This window comes from Syngnathus acus, chromosome 19 (assembly GCF_901709675.1).
Source record: "Syngnathus acus chromosome 19, fSynAcu1.2, whole genome shotgun sequence".
In the NCBI taxonomy this organism is placed as follows: Eukaryota; Metazoa; Chordata; class Actinopteri; order Syngnathiformes; family Syngnathidae; genus Syngnathus; species Syngnathus acus.
The window spans coordinates 2,841,091-2,860,997 of NC_051103.1; the positions used below are offsets into that span (position 1 = coordinate 2,841,091).

General features: G+C 45.4%; 5 protein-coding genes across 8 annotated transcripts; 3 read left to right on the plus strand and 2 right to left on the minus strand.

The window, feature by feature from the left end:
* Positions 1-5: 5 nt before the first annotated feature.
* On the minus strand, positions 6-2,694 carry LOC119138287 (zinc finger protein Pegasus-like). 2 transcript variants are annotated; one of them, XM_037278275.1, is made up of 3 exons: positions 1,753-2,694; positions 1,424-1,612; positions 6-1,350 (listed from the first exon to the last, which is right to left on the minus strand). In XM_037278275.1, the coding sequence occupies exons 1-3, from the start codon at positions 1,868-1,870 to the stop codon at positions 473-475; spliced, it is 1,185 nt and encodes a 394-aa protein (XP_037134170.1). In that variant the 5' UTR covers positions 1,871-2,694; the 3' UTR covers positions 6-472. The 2 variants fall into 2 exon arrangements, with proteins under 2 accessions (XP_037134170.1, XP_037134169.1); XM_037278274.1 differs by having other exon boundaries at positions 1,708-2,694.
* On the plus strand, positions 2,375-5,047 carry acadsb (acyl-CoA dehydrogenase short/branched chain). The gene is made up of 11 exons (XM_037278259.1): positions 2,375-2,471; positions 2,690-2,852; positions 2,945-3,045; positions 3,140-3,346; positions 3,413-3,583; positions 3,660-3,785; positions 3,857-3,949; positions 4,014-4,103; positions 4,185-4,322; positions 4,424-4,523; positions 4,589-5,047. Exons 1-11 carry the CDS (start codon positions 2,439-2,441, stop codon positions 4,663-4,665), a joined length of 1,299 nt encoding a protein of 432 aa, XP_037134154.1. The 5' UTR covers positions 2,375-2,438; the 3' UTR covers positions 4,666-5,047.
* A 148-nt stretch (positions 5,048-5,195) lies between these two features.
* Positions 5,196-7,240, plus strand: LOC119138322 (homeobox protein HMX3-B). Its single transcript, XM_037278329.1, has 2 exons — positions 5,196-5,937; positions 6,402-7,240. Exons 1-2 carry the CDS (start codon positions 5,670-5,672, stop codon positions 6,968-6,970), a joined length of 837 nt encoding a protein of 278 aa, XP_037134224.1. The 5' UTR covers positions 5,196-5,669; the 3' UTR covers positions 6,971-7,240.
* Positions 7,241-7,642: 402 nt separating this feature from the next.
* bub3 (BUB3 mitotic checkpoint protein) lies at positions 7,643-18,275 on the plus strand. 2 transcript variants are annotated; one of them, XR_005101114.1, is made up of 8 exons: positions 7,643-7,823; positions 8,247-8,441; positions 8,533-8,602; positions 8,763-8,914; positions 8,997-9,155; positions 9,237-9,411; positions 9,539-10,008; positions 18,263-18,275. XR_005101114.1 is itself a non-coding variant. In XM_037278320.1 (7 exons), exons 2-7 carry the CDS (start codon positions 8,250-8,252, stop codon positions 9,757-9,759), a joined length of 969 nt encoding a protein of 322 aa, XP_037134215.1. In that variant the 5' UTR covers positions 7,643-7,823; positions 8,247-8,249; the 3' UTR covers positions 9,760-10,166. The 2 variants fall into 2 exon arrangements, 1 of the variants encoding a protein (XP_037134215.1); XM_037278320.1 differs by lacking the exon at positions 18,263-18,275 and having other exon boundaries at positions 9,539-10,166.
* Positions 10,728-18,694, minus strand: si:zfos-911d5.4. 2 transcript variants are annotated; one of them, XM_037278319.1, is made up of 7 exons: positions 18,500-18,694; positions 17,854-17,986; positions 17,589-17,689; positions 17,362-17,510; positions 16,524-16,752; positions 16,178-16,377; positions 10,728-11,442 (listed from the first exon to the last, which is right to left on the minus strand). In XM_037278319.1, exons 2-7 carry the CDS (start codon positions 17,967-17,969, stop codon positions 11,272-11,274), a joined length of 966 nt encoding a protein of 321 aa, XP_037134214.1. In that variant the 5' UTR covers positions 17,970-17,986; positions 18,500-18,694; the 3' UTR covers positions 10,728-11,271. The 2 variants fall into 2 exon arrangements, with proteins under 2 accessions (XP_037134214.1, XP_037134213.1); XM_037278318.1 differs by having other exon boundaries at positions 10,728-11,439; positions 16,172-16,377.
* Between the last annotated feature and the right edge of the window lie 1,213 nt (positions 18,695-19,907).

Genomic DNA, 19,907 nt, shown 5'->3' on the forward strand with positions numbered 1-19,907 from the left:
ATTTAAATTAAGATTTTCACCTTTATACTTCTTCAATTACAAAACAAGTAGACAGTAAAAATTAAGTACAAACAAATTAAAACTCAGTACAGTATATACACATAAAAACAAAATTTACAGGCACTATGTAAGGTGTGTCATGCTAATTCACCCAAGTTTTAAAAAAAACAATGTAAAATACTGTCAACTTTCATTTAGTGGTTGCCTATGTAAAACAACATTCCTGCAAAGAAATACAAAATTCTTCAAAATAGGCGTCTATGTGATTGGGATCTATTGGAGCATATGCACGATTTGAGGAACTACGTCAGCTAAATTAGCTCAAAACATGTCATCAAAGTTAACCATAAAAACGGCAACAAAATCATAATGACGTCGGTACGGCAAAATTCTTGAGGCAGGAGGAGTGAAAGGCCAAACCTTTCATGAGTAGTGTATGTTGGCTTGTGAGTGATTCCGAACGCAGTCAGAGTTACTTTCTGTGCTGTCCTTGCGCAAAATGGCACGCAAAGTCGTACTTGTCGGTGCACGTGTGGCCGCAGACGTTGCAGCGGAAGGGGTGCTCGTAGACGTGGCATCCCATGTGGATGGTGTACAGGACGTTGTCGGGGAAATGGATGTCGCAATGCGGGCATCGCTGCGGCTTGTCGCATTCCGCCGCGTCGGCGGCGATGGGCGTGCCGGCCCGGCTGCTGCCCGCACACAAAGCCTCATCGTGGGCGTCTAAATCCAGGCCGGATGCAGAACTCCGGTATTCTGAGGCGGGGTCTTCGGTTTTAGGCGTTAAGGTCTGCACACCGTTGGAACACAAGGTGGGGCGTGCGCCCGTGACTTCCTGGATCACGATTGGCTTCTCGTCAACGTTTGGGGGCACGCGAGGGGGCCCGGAGTGGAGGTCGGCCGGCTGCAATGAAGCCAGCTGCTCCAGCGGGCTGTTGAAAGCTCCTCTGTTGAAGTCACTCTGCAGCAGCCTGGGAGAATTCCTTTGCTCGTTCATGTTCAGATGGTGGTGATTCTTGTGAGGCACGTCGTCGGCGTAGTCCGACTTGGGCGGTGGCGGCGGCGGTGTGTAATTGAGGAGAAGGCGCCTGCCGAAACCCAGCGAGCTGCTGCGCTTCTGCAGGGTGGCCAAGCCACGCTTGCCGGCGAAGGGTGGGCGCGCCACCCGGGCGGGGAGTTGCTTGTGGCGCCGGCGACGGTGGTGCGACAGGTTGCTGCGGTCGCTGCAGCGGAAGGCGCACAGGTCGCACTTGTACGGCTTCTCCCCCGTGTGAGAACGCATGTGGGCCTCCAGGTGACGTTCGTACGCCGAGGCAAAGGGGCACAGCTGGCAACGGTGAGGCTTTTCCCCTGTAGGACACATGGGAGGGCACATTTGTATTCCGTATCAGAGAGAGGACTAGACTTGAATAGTTTAACTAACCCGTATGGATGCGGATGTGTTCTATCAAGCGAGCCATTCCCTTGTTGGCGTAGCTGCAGAAGCTGCACTTGTATTTGCCGTCACATGTCCTCTCCAGGCCGTCCATTTGCACGTCCGACCCTTCCTCCATGGGTAGGCTTACCTCCACGGATGGGGCGTCCACACCATTGTGCTCACTCCTTGGAGCCACTGGTGACGAAAGCACAAACAATACAGTAACTCATTCTAGTACTTATCCTACAAGTAAAAAGTTCTCCTACAAAAGGAGTGCACATGAACCTTACTGGATAGCAAGGATGGAGAAGAAATGTTCTGACTGCTTTTCATACCTGGGTCCTTTTCCTCACAAATCGAACCCGAGATCATGTTGACGTGCTGCGTTTGCTGAGTTAGGTACTCCTGGAATTCCCTCACAAAATCCACAGGTTCAGTCTTGATTTCTTCCATGGTGCTTGTTTAGCTGCGCGACCTAAATAACATCCCCAAAAGGACACACCTTGTGGGTCAGATCCAGTATGTGCCTAAAGAAGCACTTTCAACCTGTGCGGATGATAGCAACTCAGCTAACGTTAGCACGCCATTTCGAGACCCCGCAGCGGATTTAGCAGGACTGTGTCATCCGTGAAAACTCTTTCTGGCGTCTATCAAAATGTAACGTTTACTTGGAATTATTTTGAATGGACACGATTATAATAACGTTGGTAGGTGATCGCTAAGCAGCTGTCGGTTGCTTTCCATCACGCCATTGTTGTCAGTCTGGGAAATGTTGCATTCAATAAAGTTAGGAAATTACCTCTTCATTCGCACAGAATGTTCACCCAAATCTCCGATTATATCTCCAATGTAATATAAACACTACGTGCACATGTATATCTTGTCGATAATAAAATACTATCACATCCCTATCGTGATTAAAAGTGGTTGTCTTGTCATGTCATGAAGTGAGTCTGATAGCAGAATGCCCTAGGTTTCTAAATGCAACATGAGTGAGCATGTAAACATTGCGTAACAAAATATGGCTGCCGCGTTGGTGAGGACCTTGTCTAAGGTAAACCAGCAAACGGGGATATCACGTCATTGCACTTTAAATTGGTTTGAATTAGTACTTTTTATCATGTTTTCCGGTGCACTGCACGCCCGCACGGCAGCTACGTCGCTACCGTTGTTGGCACGGCATCTGCTAACAGCTAGCATTGACATTCACAGGCTGTGTGAGTTATTACAAGATAAGCAAATCATTGCATTCCCATCTGTCTTTTTTATCAGTCTTGCAGACAGCTCACTCGGGCGTGTGTTGGATGCCAGCCAGGATGGAGGAGCAGGTCCACCAAGTCTGCCCTAGATGTGGGCTCCGTCCAGGCGTCCTCTGTGGCAAACTTTCCTCCCTTGCAGTCATATTCAGTGGAGGAGAGTATGATGAGGGAATCAGGTGAGTGGGTGTTTATTACAGACAGCCAGAACAGATGAATTCAATTTGCATCCATTCAAATGTTGAAAGATAGTTGATTTTGTTTTCTATAGTGAAAAAGTATGCACAAGAGCGTATTGCGCCTTTTGTGGCAAAGATGGATGAGCACTCATGTATGGATGAAGCAGTGATCAAGTCTCTCTTTGAACAGGGTGTAAGAACCTTTTTCCTCCCTATATTTTTTGTTGTAAAATGAGGAATTATGCGTTTGGCTAATGTAATGTAGTAATCATCTGATCCCCTGTCAGCTCATGGGCATTGAGATTGACGCAGAATACGGTGGCACTGGTTCCACGTTCTTCTCCTCCATCCTGGTCATTGAGGAGCTGGCGAAGGTGGACGCCTCCGTGTCTGTGCTGTGCGACATCCAGAACACGCTGATCAACACGCTCTTTACGCAACTGGGAACGGCTGCTCAGAAGGAGAAGTATCTCAGCAGACTGTCCACTGACACGGTGCGACATTTTCCTTGTTTGAAGCACATTCCGAAGTGCGTTTACAAGGAGAAGTCTCACACGCAGGTCGGCAGCTTTTGCCTGTCAGAGGCCGAGTCAGGCAGTGACGCCTTTGCTCTGAAGACACGTGCGGAAAAACATAAGGACTATTACGTCATCAACGGGTCCAAGATGTGGATCAGCAATGCGGAGCATGCTGGCGTCTTCCTGGTGATGGCCAATGTGGACCCCTCAGTCGTGAGTAGCTTCTGGCATCACACCACAGTTCTGATCAATGGAGGGCTTTCTGGCCTTGATGGTTTTTGAATGACAGGGTTATAAAGGCATCACCTGCTTCATCGTCGAGCGGGAAACAGAAGGCCTGGAGATCGGCAAGAAGGAAAACAAGCTGGGATTGCGCGCCTCCTCTACCTGCCCGCTCAACTTTGACAACGTCAAGGTCCAAACTCAGCCCGGCGGTCGCAAATGAATGCGGTGACTCCTCCTAAATTATGTTGTGCGTTTGTACAGGTGCCCGAGAAGAACATCTTGGGCCAAGTTGGTCATGGATACAAGTATGCAATTGGAATGCTCAATGAAGGCAGGATTGGAATTGCAGCACAGGTAAAAAAATATATAATAATAAATTGGAAAAAAAAAATTGCATTTAACGCGCATTGTGTTATAGATGTTGGGGCTTGCACAAGGCTGCTTCGACCATACAGTTCCTTACACAAGACAGAGAATGCAGTTTGGAAAACGGATCTTTGACTTCCAGGTAAATGAAACACCTCACATAGGTTTTTTTTTTTTCCCCCCCCTCATCAAAATATTACAGAAGACACATTTTTGTCTCCAGGGCATGCAGCACCAAATAGCCCACGTGGCGACGCAGATCGAAGCCGCGCGCTTGCTGACGTACAACGCCGCTCGTCTGAAGGAAGCCGGTAGACCCTTCATCAAGGAGGCCTGCATGGCCAAATATTTCACTGCCGAGGTGACGTCACACACTCTTTTTTTTCTTCTCTCCATCTATTATGATATCATGAACTCCTACAGTGGAACCATAATGGTTGATGTTGTTTTTGTCTCCTCCAGGTGGCAACCTTGACCACGTCCAAATGCATCGAATGGATGGGAGGGGTGGGCTTCACCAAAGACTACCCCATTGAGAAATATTACAGGGATTGTAAAATTGGTACGTACAAATAAATTGGACTCAAATGTAGCAATATTAAAGACTTTAATGCTGTTCTTCTGCAGGTACCATCTACGAGGGCACGACAAACATCCAGCTGTCCACCATGGCAAAATTCATCGATAAGGAGTACGACGTTTAACATAATTCTGAATTGGAGCCTGACGGATTGCACTGCCGCGTTACACTCCCTGTTCTTGTGTTTCATGCGAGCTTGCTAAAAAGGACGATGCAGTCGCCTCTCTACAAGACATCGATTTACTGTTACAATTTTTTGCATTGTAGTTTTGTCACTTTGTATGGATTTTCCAATTAGGATCATGCAGAAATGTACAATATCTCCTAGTGGTTCATTCTCTTTATTTGCCTGCTTTAGTGCCTTTGCCGGTTACTGCCACTAGGTGGCGGCATCCTCGCACAAACTCGCAGCAGTCAATTACAGTTACTGAGCGTACCTTTAATGAGCTGCCTGCCATATTAATCATTTCTGCTGCTCCACATTAAAGGGAGACTATTATGAATAATTAATTTACTGATATTTTATTTTCAGGTGGGAATGATTACATTTCCGTGTGAAACATGTTACAATGACAGCCATTTCATTAGGTACACCTGATGAGCTGTTTACATTATGGCTGCGCACATACACCGTTATACACAAAGAGAAGTAATGGTGACTTAAAATTATTTATTATTGTTATGATTAAAACGGCAGAACATTCAAGAAAAGGAAAGCAAAAAGTATCCTAAAAAAAATGTTAACGGCTCTCAAGTCAATGTTGAACATTGTGATGTGGCCCACAGGCCTTGGTTTGCCCACCTCTGCTCTTATTGGATAAGTGGCTACTGCCCCCCAAAAAAGCTTTTTTTTATTCCTTTTAGAGTCTATGATTGTCCTATTGCAGACTCAAAGCCCATTTGCTCACCGCTTTGGCCAATCACAACGACCCCAGTGTGTTTTAACTCGGCTGTCATCATTACATCTCCATAAAGACCCAAGACACCAGCCCAACCCTGTTGCTCTTCTCCAGCACTCCCAAAAGCGCATCTTTTGGATACTTTTTGGAACGCTATTATTTTTCTGCAAAGCCGTTGCTGTCTTCTTCAACTTTCACTTGTAACATTTTGATGGTGTGGAACTAAAGAATGATGGCAGACCCTGACGCGCAACAAGAGACGCGCCAGTCAGCCAAAGACTCCATCAAGTTCTCCATCAAGAACCTGCTCAGCATCGATGACCAGCAGAACCACAGAAAGTTCACCAGGCCCAGAAGCTTCCTGGAGGGCAGCTTCTTTTCCAGGCTTGCCGATATGTCTCTACCCCGGCTGGAGTTGCCCTCACAGCGTCTCGGTCTCTCCTCAGCGTCCCCATGGTGGTATCCTTACACGCTCGGTGCGCACCCCAAAACTGGAGGTACGTCACATTTCATTTAATGTTTGTTGGGTGTTTTCCCCCCTCAAAAAGAATCTTTAATGAGTTGATATTTTCTAAATATCTTAAAATATATGGTCACAAATGTATTGATCTTCGGTCAAACAATGGTTACGGGAAAAACTCAATAATTGAAAGCAAAAAATATTTTAAACATAATACCATTTATTTTGAATATTTTTTTGTAATAAATAAAATGTGATCGATTCACTGGTGCTGAAAATGAAGTTCATGAATGAGAATAGTTACTGGAGGCAAAAATTGAATATAAAGATGCGAATATAATGTGACTGCATTCCATCAACAGGTACAGAAAACCCGATACGAGCAGCTACAAATTAAATGACAACAGATGAATTGTTTGCCTTTCATTCTAATAATAACTCATTATGTGGCGATGCAATCATTTTATGACTTTGCAGTAACATTATTTTGTTACTATGCAGCTCCAGAGAAGAACCAACTGTTGGCACACGACAGACCCTCACCTGACCCCCCCAAAAGCGAGTCGGACACAAAAGAAGAAAGCGCAGAAGAGGACGAAAGTGACCCAGAGGAGCCAAAGAAGGAATGCGAGCGTGCAGAGGACGACTGGAGAAAGAAACCCGACGACTCTGACGGGAAGCCCTGCAGGAAGAAGAAGACCCGCACTGTGTTCTCCAGGAGCCAGGTGTTCCAGCTGGAGTCCACCTTCGACATAAAGCGCTACCTCAGCAGCTCGGAGCGCGCCGGCTTGGCCGCCTCGCTGCGCCTGACCGAGACCCAGGTGAAGATTTGGTTCCAGAACCGCAGAAACAAGTGGAAAAGGCAGCTGGCCGCCGAATTGGAGGCGGCCAATCTGAACCACGCTGCGGCGCAGAGGATCGTGCGGGTGCCTATCTTGTACCATGAGACCGGAGCTCCGGAGAGCGGCGGGAGTGCGGCCGGCAGCTCCACCGGGGGCCACGCGTCAATCCTGGCCTTTTCTCATCACATGTACTACCCCAACCCGGTTCCTTTATTGAGACCTGTTTAATACCTGAGCCCACCTCGAATTTGCTGTAACTGGAAAATTAAGTTTCTATATACGTATTGTAAGTTGGACGTCTGATCTTCCCTATTACTTCCCATGCATTTACATTTTTTTTTTTTTAGAGACAATCTCCATAAGTGTCCTTGATTACTCCAAAATGTTTGGGTTTACTTTACAGTATTTTAAATGTGCAAGATTGTACATAATGTATTTTAAGACTCTTTATTGTGCTTGTGACTATGTCAAATTGTGGGATTAAATATTTTGATATTACCTTACGTGTTCAATATATGGTTGCAACAAGGCTCATGATAAATATATTGATGCAAAAAACCTGATTTAGATATATTTGTTAGAATTTAAAAGAATGCGGTTTTATTGTAAGGTTAATATACATTCACTCACATTTTTTTTCCAATGTAAACGGTTATATAACCATTCACAAATGTTTTTCACTTTTGTCCTTTTTTTTTTTGCACAAATCTCTGCACAACTGGATTTACTAATTTAAATGCGTGGCGGTTTATTTATTCTTGGATACGTTTGACCTTATCACGCATGCGCAAACACCATGCTGCCGTCTGTATCACATGACCTGCGCCGAGACCCCGGAAGAACTCCTAAGAATCAAACGAACCAATCACCACGCACGCGGGCGACCTAAAACGTTTGTTCTAGCCAATCAACATCAACTTACTAGCAACTGCTGTCGGACCGCTTATGCACTGAAGCGCTTAGCTATCCTCTTTTAATTCGACGCACATTTATGTGTTTGTTAGCTCAATATTTTAGGAAAACGTACTCAAGTCGAGAATAAAATATCTTATTACCTGACACCCGCCCGCCACTACCAAAGGTAAGTGCAAAGTATTTGCCGTCACTGTTGCTAGCATTAGCGTAAGAGCGATCGGTTAGCCCGGGGCTAAGGCTAACTCCTGAATGTTCTCCATTTTAAAGATAAATATCGTTGTGTTCCACATACAAACACGTTCTTGTGATTCTGTCAGATGAATGAAATAATCAGGATTACCTAACAAAATAAGCAAGTAGTTTCTGCATTATGCCGCGAAAACAGTTATTTATGCTCATCATGAGCACACTAATTAAAAAAAAGAGTACTGCTCCTTCTGACTGAAAAAAAGTCAGAATCCTGTCATCCCCCCTGTTATTTTTTCTTCACTGGCCCTAATCTGCTTCCGTAAATAATACATTTCACATTCAGCTCTAAAATCAAATCAATCACATGTTGAAGAGTGTTACCTAAATTTCTTTTGTGCAGAGCATGGTCGCAAGTGAGTACAAATTGAACCAGGGGCCAGAAGATGGCATCACCGCCGTCAAGTTCAGCCCCAGCACCGCACACTTGCTGCTGGTGTCCTCCTGGGACTCCACAGTGCGCCTCTACGACGTGGTGGCCAACACTATGCGTATGAAGTATCAACACACAGTTCCGGTCCTGGATTGTGCTTTTTATGTATGTAGCAGTTTTAATGCCACCTAGATATTTGCTGCTATATTTTTTTCATTTGTTGTGATAAGAACACATTGTCACTTTTCTCTCTCAGGACCCGACACATTCTTGGAGTGGAGATCTAGATGCAAATTTGAAAATGCATGACTTGAATACGGACCAGGGTATGTGCTGGGCAAATTCGGAATTCTGAAATGTTTAAGCTGCATTTCATCAGTTGAACCATACTTTTTATGTCCCTGAATGAAAATTGAAATAGGTGTGTGTAAACTTTTTATTTACTCTGCAGATTACACATGTTGTGGTTTACTAATTTGGTTACAGACACCGTAGTGGGAAAGCACGACGCCGCCATCCGTTGTGTGGAACACTGCCCGGAGGTGAATGTCATGGTGACGGGAAGCTGGGACAGGTCAGTCCGACTCTGGGATCCGAGGGCGCCCTGCAATGCCGGCACCTTCACGCAACCGGAGAGGGTAACGACATGATTGGATTGTTCAAGTGTACCTAATGAAGTGCCTGAGTGTGTCTGAGTATCGACTCTCTTTTCATCTTAAGGTGTACACCATGTCTGTGGCGGGCGACCGACTGATCGTCGGCACCGCGGGCAGACGCGTGCTGGTGTGGGACTTGAGAAACATGGGCTACGTGCAGCAGAGGCGAGAGTCCAGTCTCAAGTTTCAGACCCGCTGCATCCGAGCCTTCCCCAACAAGCAGGTGCGGCCCGGAAAAAAGAAAACTCTTTTATTCAAGAACATCTCGGTTTGTCTGGTGGCTAACTTTTCTTCTCTGCCGCAGGGTTACGTCTTGAGCTCCATCGAGGGCCGCGTGGCTGTAGAGTACCTGGACCCGAGCGTGGAGGTCCAGAAGAAGAAGTACGCCTTCAAGTGCCACCGGCTGAAGGAGCAAGTTGAGCAAGTCTACCCCGTCAACGCCATCTCCTTTCACAGCGTGCACAACACATTTGCAACTGGTATGGCATCGGGACTTGTTGCTTATTTTAAAAATTGACAGTCCTCTCTAATAAGGGTGACACTTGACTTTCGACTAACCCTAATCTATAAATAACCTTCCTTCCTTCCTTCCTTCCTTCCTTCCAGGTGGCTCTGATGGCTTTGTCAACATCTGGGATCCGTTCAACAAGAAGCGCTTGTGCCAGTTCCACCGCTACCCGACGAGCATCGCGTCGCTGTCCTTCAACAGCGACGGCAGCCTGATCGCCATCGCCGCTTCTTACATGTACGAGATGGGCGACGTCAGCCACCCGGAAGACGCCGTCTACATCCGCCAGGTCACAGATGCCGAGACCAAGCCCAAGTGAGTCCGGAGGGCCACTCCCATGTTCTATGTCCACAACAGACTGTCGCAAATTGCTCTACTGTTTCAGCCAAAACACACAAATGCCCAAGTTGAACTTTGTTCAGTGGCCTCAGCGTTTAAAGATTTTACCTACTGGCATCCAGTCTAAGCCGCCCCCCCTTTCTTCTTTCTGTTACGCAATTGTTTGGCTTTCTTCTACTGTGGTCATGTTATATCTTGCTTAAGTTCTTTCACTTCTATCGTAAAATACGTTTTCCGTGGCTCATTTTGAAGTTTGTGGTATGCGCAGCGTTTCACCCAGACTGTGGCCTGACACTGATAAGACATCAGCAGATCTCCTTTTATTGGCAAGGAAGTCATCGCGACAGTCTGTGTCCGGTAGGCTGGGTGCAACTTGGCCCAAAAAAATAATAACCATGATGATGATCCATTCGAGATCATTTGAGATACAGAACAAAACGGGCAAGGGTGACCAATTTCTTCCTCCTTCAGTTTGGATTTTGAAATTCACATAATAGAATTTGTCAGGCCCCTTCAGCCAAAGAAGATGGAGATATACAGTCAATGATTCTATTTAAGTGCTAATGGCTCAATGGACCTCCGCTGCATCCTGGAAATGATTAGCTGGCTTTTCGCTTGTCATTCCCATGATGCTGGATGTCTGATTGGATCAGAGCCTAATATGAAACGGCATTTACGCCGCTGCCCTTTGTTCGTCAGACAAAATTGTTTGTCTTGTTACCCTAGAAGGAACTGTTCCTTTTCAATAAGGCAAAATGGATGCGCCTCGCTATCTTATTTACCATACGCCTGTTGACCAATTGCTGTTTTATTAATAAAAGTTCTTGACTATAAAACTAACATGATTTATTAGTTAATTTAGAATTTGTATCCCTGTAAAAGCACATTTAATACAACTTTTATTGGCTCTCTTGCTTTTGCCAGTTGAGTTCATTAAAACGAAAGGCATGGTGATTAAAATTCATTTATTCAGACTCCACAAATGTAAACACTTGCATGCACCCACCACATGGAAAACTATGTAAAGAAAGCAAGTGCTGTTTGGGGTAGAAAATGCTCGCTCTGAGGTAAGTCAACAAAATAATTTAACGCTACATTTAAGATGTTGTATAATCATCTTAAGGCAAAGAGTGTACAAAAGACTAATTCCTGTTATTTTCACAGATACTAACAATCAGCGTCGTCGTATCCCTGAGGAACGGCATGAGTACAATATCGTGAGTGGTGACAGCTCATGATTTTTTTTTTTTAACAATTAGTGGAAAGATGGTTCGTAACACACGTGTTGTGGTTTAAATTTTTTATAAATTTCACGTATTGCTAAATGGGTTAGCATATGTATGCATACAGTATCTTATGCAGCGGTAGTGAATAATCATCACTTAGATTTGTATAGCATTTTTCAAGGATGGAACAAAAATAGCTTATTTGTAGTAAATAAATCGGACTAATTAAAAGACACTCAAGGACTATAAAAAATTCACATTCTGACTCAAATGCTGAGCGTGATGCTGTGGATGGCGCTGGCTGGGAACTTGGTGTCGACCTTGTCGCCGCTGACCTGGAAGACCACCAAGGTATCAGAGGGTACGTTGGCGGTGGCGCACAGCGTCTTTCCCAACCATCCGTTGGAGCCGCGCTTGTACATTTTGACAGCCACCTGCAGAAAGAGGCGGTTAATGCAGTGGTCCCCAACCACCGGGCCGCGGACCGGTACCGGTCCGTGGGTCACTTGGTACCGGGCCGCCAAGCCGCACAGATTTTTTTTTTTATCGACGATCAATTAATTCAGGTCAAGACACTCGTCCCGGTCACGTGACATGTTTCCCCAGTCGAGCCCGCAAAGCTAATATGTGGCGACAGGCTAACTAACCAGGCAGTGAAGCATTCAAAACTGCTTCAACACATGGAGACCAAGCATCCTGCAATAAAAGACAAACCTTAAATCACTTCGGGTGTCATTGTCTCCGATTACGTCTAGATGGGACCGGCTCGTTTCTGAGAAACAAACTCAGTGCTCCCACTAATTCAACGTAATGGTAATGATATTATAAATGTATTATTTATTTATTTATATAAATGTATTATTTATATAAATGCCGGTCCGCGGAAATATTTCTGACATGTAACCGGTCCGTGGCGCAAAAAAGGTTGGGGACCACTGGGTTAATGGACAATCGACACCATTTTTGTCGACTTTTTAATGGTCCTGGATATACTTGGAGGTCTGATTTTTCTTTTTATTTAAAGCTCTAAAGTGATTCTAAATTTGAGGTAACCTCATTCGTACTGCTTTTTTTGTGGCCGAGTTTTTGTAGGGTGTAATTCGCTTCGATGCCATCTGAGCTTCGGACATTGGCTGGCCTAACTAGATTTGGACGTGCGGGTAATTGAAACATATCCATTTCAAACAAAATGCCCGCCCGCATCGTCTTGTTTGGCCGCATTTACCGGAGATAACGGAATATCACAGTGCCTTTCCACAGCTCCATTTTCTTTCACTTTAGCATTAGGCAATTTTTCAATTATTGTTTTTTTTTTTTTCTCCCCCCCTCTGTTCTTTCATCCACCGGTGTCTCTCATAATGTCCAGGCCTTTTAGTTAATGGCGGCGAGAGTCGGAGCCCGCCACGCCGGCCCTTGTCCATTTGGCGGGTCATTGTGGGAGCCCAATAGGCCTTTTATGAGCGCCACATCAAAAGGCAGATAAAGCATTAGAGGTGAGAAAAATACCCGCCGCTAGATATGCTCCCTCTTCCCTTTGTCCGCTATTGAAAGTGATCATTTTAATAGTCGGGAAAGCTCGGAGAACGCGACCCCCCCCCACCTGATGGTCTGCACCTGCACGCCTCTCGTCGCTGCTAATTACTCGCCACAAAGGCCGCCACCATTTCACATGTGCACCTTTTCCCACCATTTACTTACTCATTAGCGAGCATTCAATAAAAAGACTCGAGAGACGGAGACAATCGTGTCGTGCATCGCGTCGCATTAGCGGCGTCGCGCGCTCCAAGAGGTCGGCCAGTGTGTGTTAATTTGCTAGGCCGGGAAAGAAAAGAAATGTATTATTAACGACAGCTGGTGGCAGAGAGGAACGCTCAGTCGTACAAAGACGTTGTGGCGGATCGTTGCCATGTGCAAAAAAAAAAGAAGAAGCAATTAGTGGCAGCAAAGTCGAGTCCTCCTCCAAAAGGTGACGGCGTGACCCCTGTCTGGCCCAAGTCCACCTCTCACTCTGGGCCGGACTGGCACCGTCATCTATCTTGGCCTTGCCAGGAGACATCTTCTTGTTTATCGTCTGCTGCTGCACATAAATCTTGCCCGGGTCACTGTCAACTTTGCCCTCGCATCTGCTTTTGTCAACTTAAATACCAAAGTTGACATTTTTTTGCCGAGTCCATCCAAACATTGTTATTCCACTACTTGGAACTAGTCCGATTAATCTGACTTAATTGATTCACGGATTGAAAAGTCCCGATGGCTTTGGCCTTAGTCATGAGCTACAATTGTGCTCCGAGGAGAACGAGGGACTGTTTAGCGTGCTTCGGGGCAGGCAACATTAGGGGCGACTGAAATTTACTGACCCCAGGAGTCAAACTTGCATGACCTCCGTTTGAAGTGGCGGCCATTGAAAGGAAAAATTAGCTCGAGGTGTAAAGCCTCCGATTATTAATCACCTGGCCCCTTAAAGACATAAATCAACTTTTACTTGGTGACACGGGCGTCAGCTGTCAGCGGGTGCGCTCGCCCCGAGCCATGACCGCAACTTGAGGGCCGGCCAAGTTCGGAACGGTGTCATAGCGTCTGCTTCCCGGATGACAGGAAGCGCATTAGACTCAATGACTGCGATGACCGCTGACATCCAGAATTTTATTTCTATACGTCTGTAAAGGAGGGAGGGGAGGGGTCCAAATTTCTTTTTTTCTCCTCAATGGCTCTGGTTGTCTGGCTGCGTGTGGAGGCCTCAATCTATGACTGATTTAATTTGCTCTCTGCCAACATCTCTAACAGCATTAACCCGCCGAACAACCCCCCAATCTGACTCCATTAACTCCCAAATCTGGTTTGGGGACTGTATTGATGCCGCCTGTTATTTGGGGTGATTATGACAACAGCAGACAATGGGCCAAAGTGTCTGTTAAGTCGTTTAGCGCTAGTTTCAGCTAACTGTAACAGATGGCGGGCACACGGCGCTGTCTGGACCCGCGGCAATTATCCTTTACATAAAAAGAACAATACTCGGGTCAAAGGAAACGACTTGAGGCATATAAAACTAACTCCAATTTCAAAACGTCCAAATGACAGATGATCGTTTGCTGTAACAAAGCTGGAGGCGTCTCGTTGAGAACAGACAAAATTCAGTTTGCATTCAGCAGTCATCCACTCGAGCCATCTTGATTCTCTTCAATTAGCCACAACGGCTTCTCCAAAGCGTAATTAAGTGTCCGCCTTTTGATCGTATCTAGCGGCTGGCCGAGGCAAAAAAAAAAAAATGAATTGGGTTTTTTATGCCAATAATTATCATTTAGCAAATGTTTTGATTCCCTCAATGATTTCAAACTGGGAGTCTTGACATAACTCACTTCGCTCCATAGTCAAATAAATTATTTCCCAATGAATATTAATGTTATTTTTTAACCCGAGTGAAGCCGTAATGTGTCAAACATGAACTCTCGCCGCCTCGCTTGTACATAAATTAACAAAAGTGAGCCACAAGGGCCCTCTGGCATCGGCGAGCAAAGCGCGGATCGGGACGGGAGCGGCGTTGAGTCATCGCCGCTCGCACCGACGCCGTCTCTCGGCGGGACACTCGAGCGGCTTCATCCCGCGTCTTTGCGGCGTGTAATTGCGCAACTCATCGTCCTTCCGTGGCTTCCTACACGCGCTGGCAAATTATTTCCAATTATTATTTCCAATTCCCTGTTGAGAGCGAGGCTGCAATTACACAAAGCTGAGCATCTGGCTCACTTTTGGCTACAATTTCCATTTATTTATTTTTGTTAAGCTAATAGAGGCTAATTTCTGGGCGCAGAGATCCAACCCTTCAGTTGCAGCAAATTAAAGAGTTGCATTGCTTCTAGTTTATCGGTACAAATTTTAGCAAGGCAGAGATTGTGCTTGTATTTTTTATTTTTAAATCTAATTATTTTAGTCATTCGAACAATCGTTGCAGCCCTACCATCTATTTTGTAGCCCAATGACAATTGTTAAGAAATGAAATACGTTTTTTAGATTAAAAAAAAATTGCTCAAACGGTGACAATATTAGCACAAATTCTAATTTTGTAACCCTGACTTTGTTCTTCATGAAAACCACAGCTAAACAGCAATTACGCGTCTGTAAAATGGGAGGATTTTGGAAAAAAAAGCAAACGATCTGACAGAGGACAAACAACATACTGTAAGTAACCTGCAATTGACTCATTCCAAACACACGCACACACTCACACACACTGACAGTAATTACCGCTCAATCCATACAAATTGAATGAAGCCAGAGTCGTGGTCTAAGAATATAGACCATAATTAATAAATTACAGCCTCTCTACTAAATCATTCTCCACTTTGGGGGAGTTGGAGATGGGGTGGCAGACATCCCTTTCTCCTCCAGAGTAATTGACTGGGCCCGGTGAAAAAAAACACCTCGAGCCGACGCTCACGCGCAGTGACGGCTGAGTGAGCCGACGAGGGGTCTCGTATCGCACATCTCGTGGCCTGCGTGTTTACAAGTCACAAATCAAAAGGAGGCATTATTTCTAGGCTCTCTAAAATATGCCTGGGGGAGGTATCCGGTTTCTTTTGACTCCTAAACTGCTCCATGAAAAAAAAAAAAAAAACTAGTTGAACATTGTACTATGTGCCTTGGCCACCAGGGGGCGGTATATTAAGACTTAAGAATGTACAAGGACATTTTATATTTGTGACCTATGACCTTCCCAATTTGTCCACTTTAGAAACTACTTTAATACACTCACATTACTCTAAGTATAAGGCGAGATGGATCAAGCCCGCTTCCATTGCCACATACTTGACCGGGAGTCGAACATTTTAGTGTCAATGCGTGCCCCGTGGGTGAGCAACAAAGTGAGCAAAGGTATCAACTACATGAGAAGCTGAAGGGGGAGGAGAGGGCGAAGTAAGCCCTGAGTTTAGTGTCAACAAGACTGACCTTTGTCTGTTTGACCTTTTACAAGTTAACCCCCAAGCTTGGATTTAAACTGCAGATATATAAAGTTGAAAACTGTCAACTCCCAAAGCAATGCAGGTTTAAAGTGCTACTTCCCCCTGCTGGTCTTAAGGCATATTACGCCTGTTTTGTGTGTTGAATGCAAAAACCAAGAAAGACTTTCAATGACAATTTTTTCTTCCTCCACATTTTAGAAGCAATTCCAACCTGAGGAGTGCGTCCCAGCAGAGCCCACATTGTCTTGAGCGTGGAGAACTCCAGCGTGTCGGTCTCGCTGCGGTCCAGCGCGATGTAGCCACACCCCTTGAAGTCGCCTCGGAGCTGTTCGCCGTTGCAAAGCCGCATCAGGTCCCACGTCCCCGAGCGCCTCAGGACCTCCTGCGTCAATGCCATCTGCCCGTACGACAGATGACCTGCCAATATACAAGGTGGGCGCCGTCACCTTCAATTTGTTTTTGTAACTGCTCTGTGGACCAAATGAAAGGAACGTGTATGCCACAAGTGTGGCCCCCGAGCCACACTTTGGCCACGCCTGATTCAAAACATGTCCTCCTCTCACCAGAAAGCCAGGAAGGCGTCAGCGCATCCAACATCCAGGCCACATAGTCCTCCCTGAAGGATCTGAGGAAGCGGTCCACTTGGTCGTGGAAAACCAGCTCCCGCCGCTCTCGGAGCCCCTCGGCCAGCTCGCACTCGAGCGAAGGGAAGACCACCCTGGGGAAGAAGAGGCTCTGGTGCACGGGTACGCCGCTCTGCCTCAAATGGCCGCATAAGTGAGTCGTCTTGACCTGGAGGGAAAAACAGTAACAAGAAATCACTGAATTACCTCCGCCAAGGCAATTTTTCAAACTATTCTGCTTTGGAAGAGAACAATTTGGTGGCTTCATTGGAATTCTGCTTTGCTAAGGCTGTTTCTGCATTCACAGTGCAATAATCCGATTTTGGAAATGCCTATTCCCCTTTTGTGTCTTACACAATTGGCACCTACGATTAGAGCCACTTTGTGTAAACTAATCAAGTTAAAAGGGCTCGTTTAAACAATTTTCGATAATGTCGTGCGTGCGCCTGTGTGACTAAAGCGAAGCTCTCCAGAGATGAAGCGGGTCACACGAAGAGCCAGCTGTGTTTTTAGGCACCTGCCCGCTCCCCCCCCCACAATACATGAACATAATTGCGGCCTTTCCATTGAAGAGCAGCCACTCTGCAAGTTTCAGAAGCCACCGACAAGTGTTGGAAATTTACATGTAAATTGCCGGTGTGATGCTCTTGACCCCGGCTCCGGTCTGGATGAAAACCATTTGCCGGACAATTGGTTGGACCCGCGGACACAAGTGTGCATGTTTGACATGAGCTATTTGAAAAGTTCACCCCCCCCCCTCCCTTTTTTTTTTTGTTACCGTGATGGCCTTGAGTGGGTCCTCGAACTGTTCGATGCAGGTGTTGCTAAAGTCGTGATCCTTTTCTTTGACTTGAACGTGCCACTTTTGGTCGTGAGCGGACACCAGACCTCGCCAGGGTTTTACGTCGATGCAGAAGATCCCTTGGCCTTGGAAATTGGGAGTTGGAAAAAAAAACATGAATGTAGTGACATGTGGAACTCTAAATTTAATAACATTTCCCTTACTTGTGACAATCACGATGTCAATGTCATCTTTGACAACTTGATAGTTGTCGGGGATCCGCAGATTGCAGTAGATGTTCTCTTTCCTCAGCCCGGTGAGTTTCCTGGAGTATAGATGCACACAACAGTTGGCTTTTTAAACATGCATTATACATAAAGCCACCTCCATTTAATGTCTCTTTACAGATTTAAGCCAGGTTGGGAGGCTGACAAAAAATATCAGGTGGGTCCAGTTTAATTCTCACATTTGTGTGCTTCAACTTGTTACCTGACATGTTGAAGGAAGTCACTTTGCGTTTGCGGCACTTGGTGACCTCTTGAACTCTGCGGAGTCTTGCAGCCGCTGATGTGTAACTGGGTCAACAGGCTGCCAAGCTGAAGCATCTTACAACCGTGTTTCCCTGAGGCGGTGCAGATATTTTTCATTAAGAAAATCTTATGGGATGCAATTTTCAGCCTTTTATGGAATGCTGAGAATAGTAAAACACAATGAGCACTGACACAAAAGCTGCTATCAGCCACAGCTCTCAGCCAGACATTCCCACAGACTTGATGACATCACTAAGGAGCCCCGCCTCTTAAAGGCTTGTGTGCAGTTCTTACCACAGCCCCACATACTTTGCTTGGAATTTGTTTTGTTATTACCAAATGTGTTTATAGCGTGTTTAAATAGTCAGTTTTAATACGTTTCTGTGTATTTATTGATGATGTCAGTGGTTGGTTGCGCTGTAAAAACACAAAGCCTGTCATGCTGTTATTCTGGACAACATGCCAATATAAAAGATAGTTATAAAAAACAGTTATAAAAGATGAGCAAGCAAGATAGCAAAATAAAACAGTCGCGTAATGTTTCCCCCCCCCCTCTGTCATACGACAGTTTCGTAATTACTGTTATAAACAAAGCCATTACATACCGTCGATGTCCTTGCGCAATCGTATAAAAACAAATCAAATCTAATGACATTTCCCCCTGCAAAAACAAAGTCTTTGTTTGTTTACACCTCGCGTCGCGATCTCGAAGCAGTATATTATCCTGAAAAGCCTGTTTCACAATCCTCCCCTCCCTCCCTCCTTCCTTCCTTCCTTCCTTGGCTTTCCTTCCTTCTAGGACGTAAACAAGCGACCATGTGCGCAGTACGCGGCGTCATATTTCGGAGCCGGCGTCCTGACGTCATAGCGCAACGTCATTACGTCGTTGACGTACTTGAAACAATAGTTTTTCACTTGAACACATGTGGTCCATTTTACAAAGTCATAAAGTAAATCGTTGTATAACAAAATAAAAGAAAAGACGTTTCTGCTATATTATTCCTCACGTTTGTATATCATATAGTACAGATACAACTTTTAAAGCTGTACCTAGCTTGTGTCAAATAATATAAACACAAATTTCCAGGTATAGACTCACTTAAAATGTAATATATATTTGGGGAGAAGTATGAAGATCAAGATTGAATTCGTTCCGCCTGAACCATAAAGATCAGCGAGCATTCTCACATCCTGCGTGAGGCCCTGCCGAGAGGATATTACAAAAGCGACGGTAGCATATTTAATTCGCCGATGCTGGAGAATATCTCCATGTGCTTACAAACAATATCCGCGTGGCCCCGAATACAAGCGTGAAAGAGCTTAATATGAGAGCAGATAGCCAAATCAGCCGCTGTGCACGAGGCTGAATGGAAGTCAATAAACAAGAGGGCACTCTGCTCTTCCTGACCCTCACTTCTGGCGTGGAGATCGGCGACGATAACTCGATGCAGGCGCAACCTCAATAAAAGACAAACAATGGAGGGAGATAAATAGATATTAAATTAAAGCAAAAGCGATAGCCGGCAGAGGTTCAGGACAAAAGCAATGTTATGCTTTCATGGTGTACACAATCGACATTCTGCAATTGGAAGTTGCAGTCGCTTCAATGTATGTTGTTGAACTGAATACAATTTCGGCAATAATCGTGGTAAGGATTTCTGTAATCTGACACTCTTTGTAAAAACCACCATTTCCATTTTTAAACCACCACCCATTTAAACCAAGTGTCTCATTTGGCGAAGTGGGCTAATAGCGCTATTCATTTGCACTCGTCTCCTTAAATTATTAACACGAGTGACCCCCCCACCACCACCACCAGCGAGCAGTGAGAAGTATAAAGAACTTAACTGGCCCAATCAAATGTGAGTGACTGGCTGCTGTCTAATCATGGAGGTGTAATAGGAGGGCAGCAGCTGGGCCCACCTCAAAAACAACCAGAAATTTTGCCCTCTTTAATTCTGTCATGAAAACCATGGTGGACCTGACAACAGAAAAATGAGCCAACGGAAAATG